We start from the raw sequence: 5,826 nt of genomic DNA on the forward strand, positions 1-5,826 counted from the left end.
TTTAAGGGGGGGCTGGCTGGTGGCGCGCCGACAAGGCCTCCGGGGCGGCCGCCGCCGCCGAGGCTCGTCGAACCTTGCGGTGAGGTGAGGCGTGGTCTCAACGCACACACAAGCGAAGGTGGTGGGGGGAGGGGCAGGCAGGAGCCCTCGCAGCTCCACACCCAGACAGGCAGGAGCTGGCCCGGCATTAGAGTGCACGTCTCATGAACATCTCATGAGGAGACCCCCCCTCCCCCCCTGCTCCCAGACACCCTCCCGCCCACCCACATCCCGTCGAATCTCGTCTCGAACCTTGCGCGGCGGCCCGCCCTCGCGCGCGGGGGGGTGCCCCGCCCCTGCGGCCACGGTCGCAGCGGCCGGCTTGCTCGGGGCGCTGCCCGCTGCTTTGCCGGGCGGAGCAGTGTCCAATCCGGCGAGGCCAACCTAAGGGTATACTCGAGAGGCGCGCTCAGTAGGTCCCACGTGATTCGGTCCGTTGTGGGTGAGGGGTTGCTCCTTCTTGAAGTTTGTGTGTGTGTGTATGTGTGTGTGTGTGTGTGTGTGTGTGTGTGTGTGTGTGTGTGTGTCTGTCAGCATGCCGCGTGAAGAAGAGGCGGGGCCGCGTTCGTGAAGGCGCGTTGGGCAGCAGTCCAGCCCACCCCGCATCTAGGGAGAGGCGGGCCAGCGCGGACGCCGCGCACACGTCGGCAGCACGGGCGGAGAAGGCGGCGGCGGCAGAAGGCGCGGGGTGAGCCCGTTCCTCGGAGAGCCGTGCTGCTGGGGCGGCCGAGGGCGGACCCGCCTCCAGACCCGCCTCCGGACGCGCCTCCAGCCGCGCCTCCGGCCCCGCCTCCGGCCCCGCCGGCCCCCCAGGTCCCCATGGCCACGTGCGCCCCGTGGGCGCCGCGCGCGGGTCGTGAAGCGGAGCCGCAGGGGCAGGGGCGAGGCCGGCGGCGGGGGCGGCGGGGGCGGCGGGGGCGGCGGCGGGGGCGGCGGGGGCGGCGGGGGCGGCGGCGGCGGGGGCGGCGGCGGCGGGGGTATGCCAAGGAGGAGATGTCGGCGCGGCATACGCCCACCCCTCAGCCGCAAGTGCCGCGGCGGGAGGGCCAGGCTTGAGGGCGTGGGGGGGAGCCGAGAGGGGCGGCTCCGAGGCTGCGACGGCAAAGGCCATCGGCAACGCGATCAGCGTCGGCGCCGCGCTCTGCGAGGGCGGCCGCTGCGCAAACGGTTGCAGCGCAAGTGGCTCGAGCGTGCGCCCCACGCGGAACCCGAGCCATCCACTCTGCGGCATCTCGGCGAGACCCTCGAGCGGAGCAGTCGTCGCGTCGCGGAGTATGACCAGTTTTGGGCCCAAGGAGGAGACGGTCTGGTTGATGATCCGATACGGGGGCCACCGCTCTTCCCCCTCGTTCCAGACTCCGTTTGTGTGTTTGTTTGAGGGCAAGTTGGCACACATGACCACCCGCAGGCGCGAGGAGTGCACAAAGACGCCCCCTCCCCTGCAGTCTGCACAGAAGCGCTCTCGAAAGGCCGGACCAGGCTTGATCGGGACTTTGGCGCACTTCGTCCTAGCGTGAACAAAATTCGCTCCACCTGAGAGGACCTCGCCCCAGCAGTCCATGATGCTCTGCGCGCGTGCTCTGAGAACAGTCGCTATTCACGTAAACGCTTCGGCAGGGAGAAGCTCCGGTACCGAGGAGCTCTGGTGCATCAGAGCTCCCGGTGCGGCATGCGAGGCAAACAGCGGCGGTTGGCTAGAGATGAGAGCAAACGGCCGCTTGTAAGCACCTGCCGTTTCTTCCCTTTCTATGGGTGATGCTCCGATAAACCCGCCGGATCTTCGACAAAAGCGCGACATTTCTTTTTTTTGGAAGGGTAGGTGTGAATACAGCTTTCTGGTAGGGTTACATCGACGAACTATGCGGCAATCGACTGGGGGGCAGCCCCCCAGCACATCCCGCACCGAGACCTGGATGTAACCTGCGACGGTGTATCATTCACTTTATGCCACCGTTGCATATCCGTCCCCCCCCTCCCCCCCCCGTCGCCCCCGCCGCGCCTCCAGCTTCTAAGCCGTCGCCTTTGCAGTACCAGTCCCGTACCCGGTAAAGAAAGAAAGTAAGAAAACAGACAACCCAAGGGAGGGATGGGAGGACGGCACGCCGCCACCACACAGGGATTTTTATTACTCTCGTGAGCTGTGAACAGACGCACTTGCCTTCGGGGGCAAGTACCCAAATCCGCTAGGTTGGGCGTGCTTTCACAGCCTACGCGAGTAATTCTTTGTCTGCGATCACCGTCTTCCACAGAGGGGTCAAGGTCGTCGACCTCTGGGGCGGCTACCGCGACCGCGGCGCGCAGGCGCCGTGGGAGGAGCCGACGCTGGCGCCCGTCTTTTCCACGACGAAGGGCGTCACCGCCTTCGCGCTCGCGATCCAGAAGTCGCGCGGCGCGATCGACTACGACGGCAAGGTCGCGCAGTGGTGGCCGGAGTTCGCGCAGAACGGGAAGGAGGACGTGACGGTGCGGCAGCTGATCTCGCACGAGTGCGGCCTCGCCGGCCCGGCGCCCCCGATCGCGCTCGCGACGCTGCGGGACAAGGCCGCTACCCGCGCCTTCTTCGCGGCGGCGCCGATGGAGTGGCGCACGCCGGGCGACTACAAGGGCTACATGGCGGTCACGCTCGGGAACTTCGAGAGCGCGCTGGTGCAGATGAGCGACGGCGAGCGGCGGCGGTCCGCGGGCGAGTTACTGCGCGACGAGTGCTTCGCGCCCCTCGGCATCGAGGACGAGATCTACGTCGGCACGCCGGCGAGCGTGCCGGACGCGCGCTTCGCGGTGATCGACGGCATGAGCGGGCTCGAGCCGCTCTTCGCCGACAGCTTCCCCCCCGGCTTCGTGCGGCGGCTGCTCCTCGAACCACGCAGCTACACCGCGCGCGCCTTCGCCAACCCGCGCCTCAGCGCGCCCCCCTCGGTGCTGGACTACAACCGGCGCGAGGTGAAGGAGATCGAGTTACCCGCCGCCAACGGCAACGCCACCGCGCGCGCGGTCGCGACGCTCTACGCCGCGGCGGAGCGCGCGATCAACGACCCGGCGCTCGCAAGCTGCGCGCTGGCGCGGCGGGCGCGCGCGCTCGGGCTGAGCGCGGCGGCGCTCGCCGAGTTCACGGCGCCGGCGCGGCCGGCGCGGCTCGGCGGGTGGCACGACGAGATCCTCGGGATCGACGTCGCGATGAGCGCGGGGATGATGAAGCCCGGGCCGCCCGACGCGCCGCCCGGCCGGTTCTCCAACTTCGGCGCCGACGGCCGCGCCTTCGGCACGCCCGGCGCCGGCGGCTCCTTCGGCTTCTGCGACCCGGCGGCGGAGCTCGGCTACTGCTACGTGCCGAACCGCTGCAGCGGGTACATCCTCGACGACCCGCGGGAGATGGCGCTGCGAACCAAGGTCTGGCGCTGCGCGCAGCGGGCCGGCGGCTACAGCGGCGCGCGGGCGCTGCCGCTGGCGCGCCTGAGCGTGCCGCACGAGCTCGCGGCGAGGGACGTGGCGCGATTCCCGTACCTCGCTCCGCTGCCGTAGCGCGGGAACACATGCGCGGGAACCCGCCGAAAGCGAGGGTCACGATGGCGGCCGCCTAAGCCGTAGATCTTCACGCTGTGGTCGCCGCAGACTGGCTCCGACTTGACGGGCGCATGGAGACGTGATGCCTCCATGCGCCCGTCGAGTCAAAATCGACATGCGAGGCGATCTTTGGCCCGAAAGAGGGATAGGCGGCGTTTTGGGCGCGACAAACAGCGCTGCGACCGCGAAGTGGCGGTGCGGACATGATCCCATGTTGCCGACGCGGCGCCGGAGTGGCCGGCGCTGCTCGCCGCGACCACGACGGCTACTCCGATGCGCCGGGCCGACCCGTCCTACCCGACGGTGGCACTCTTCCACGTCTCGCTCACGCTGAGAAAAATTCTGAAACGGCGTCAGCAGAGTCGCCGACGAGTCGGTGCGCGTGCCTCCTCGTGTCGCGCATCGTTCTCACCCATCCATAAAGGCTAGTGCCATTTCACTGTGACACAGCTCGCGTTACAAAACCTTGATTTGACCATTTGCGCAAAAAGGTACATCTCGGTGCCTTCCAGAGGCAGCTGCGACCCCGCCGAATAGAAGGCGGCGCACAGCAGGTGGCGCGGTGCGCCGCCGTGCACTCGCCCGGGTCGCAGCTGCCTCTGCGCGTCCTGGGTATGTACCTTTGTCGCGCGCCGGAGACGACTCGACGCCGCTGAGATCGGAGATCAAGCTCTGACAGGTCGCACGTCGCTCCTTTGACGCCGACGTGATTTACCCGTGCAGATCACATCAGGACACGGTCTCGACGCGCTCGGTACGACGCCTGCGACCCGTATCGGGTCAGGTGGCACGACGCTCATCGCGCCTGCCAGCGCTGCCGTGCAGGCTGCCACGACAAGGTCGAGAACGCTTCTATACGCTCGCCCAGCCTTCCTTTCCATCCCATTAGGCAGCCTGGGAACGGTGGCGATCAGAGGCAAAGCCTACGAGGGGTGGTGGAACCACATGTCACGGCTACTGCCGGCTCGACCCCACGATAGCCTCCGGAGGCTGACTTTGCGGCACCATCATCGGACGATGTCGACGAGTTGGGTCGCTCTCGCGGTAGCCAGATGACCTCTCATACTAGGAGCATCGGCCATGGCCGCAGGGAGCGCGGGGGAGGGCGCTGGAAGCAACACGGAGCTCCGTTGGAGACGTTTTCAAGATTAGCGTGTCAGAGTGAAATGGCACTAGCCAAACTCACTTTGGCCTCACTAAAGCGATGCCTGAATCCTGAATCCTCAGATTTTAGATTAGGACGCTGTGGGCCCTCTAACAAGACTAGTCTACTCGCTGGAGCCGAGCAGGAGGGCCTGGCGCCCAACCCCTGGTCAACTCAGGGTCCTTCCCCTTTATTGATTAAGAGCGTACACATCTTAGGTAAAAAGAAAGTGTCTAATAAACCGACCGAAATGCAACATGACTTGACTGTTGCTCTTTCCTTACTCATACATAGGGATCGGGCTGACGCCCCCGGCCATCCTCCGCTCGACGATTTCTGCGACGCTCCTCGCCGGCGAGGAGCCTCCTTGGGCGTCTCTGGCTGAGGAGACGGAGCCGTCCGAGCCGCCGGCCTCCTGGGACCGAATCGACAATTGGTTGAACGCAGCCGCGGCCGACATGCTCCAGCGTGCGATGAGGGCGGAGGAAAAGGAGGAAGAGGAGGCTGCAGAAGCTGTGGCCGGGGGAGGAGGAGCCCCCACCTCGGCCGAGCTGCTCTCCTTGTGCTCGAGCAGGCGATGCCTCCCCTCGGCGGCGGGGGGCGCCCGGCAGATCCGGCAGCTGCAGGTGCACCCGAAGAGCAGCCCGAGGAGAAGCACCGCCGCTGCGGGGCGAGTGGGGCGGTCGACTAGGCGGTCGACAAAGACGGCGAAAGGGTCCAAAGGCGGCAGCAGCGGCGGCGACGGCGGCGGCGGCAAGGGCGGCGGCGGTAGCGGCGACGGCGAAGAGGGTGGCGGCGGCGGCGGCGACGAAGACAGCGGCCGCGACTGAGACTGCCACTGGAGCGGCCCCTACGCCCACGATGACGTTGAGACCGAAGGCGGTGAAGGCTGCGACGGCTGCGGCGACTGGCGCAGCGGCGGCATGCGGCTCAAGAGCTTCGAACGCCACGGCGGCTACGGCTGCAAAAGTCACGATACCGGATGCAGCAACTACCTCGAAGGTTGTCTACGCTTCGAGGGCGAGTGCAGCAAGGACGGTGGCGTGCTAATGATGTCGACGCACGGGCGTTGACCGCGAGCG

General features: G+C 67.3%; 1 protein-coding gene across 1 annotated transcript; it reads left to right on the top strand.

Moving 5' to 3' along the window:
* Window positions 1-2,125: 2,125 nt before the first annotated feature.
* On the top strand, window positions 2,126-3,558 carry EMIHUDRAFT_220608 (hypothetical protein; the record flags this gene model as incomplete). Its single annotated transcript, XM_005757205.1, has 3 exons — window positions 2,126-2,172; window positions 2,289-2,979; window positions 3,349-3,558. 3 exons carry the CDS (start codon window positions 2,126-2,128, stop codon window positions 3,556-3,558), a joined length of 948 nt encoding a protein of 315 aa, XP_005757262.1.
* Window positions 3,559-5,826: the final 2,268 nt, after the last annotated feature.

This window comes from Emiliania huxleyi, assembly GCF_000372725.1.
Source record: "Emiliania huxleyi CCMP1516 unplaced genomic scaffold EMIHUscaffold_92, whole genome shotgun sequence".
In the NCBI taxonomy this organism is placed as follows: domain Eukaryota; phylum Haptophyta; order Isochrysidales; family Noelaerhabdaceae; genus Emiliania; species Emiliania huxleyi.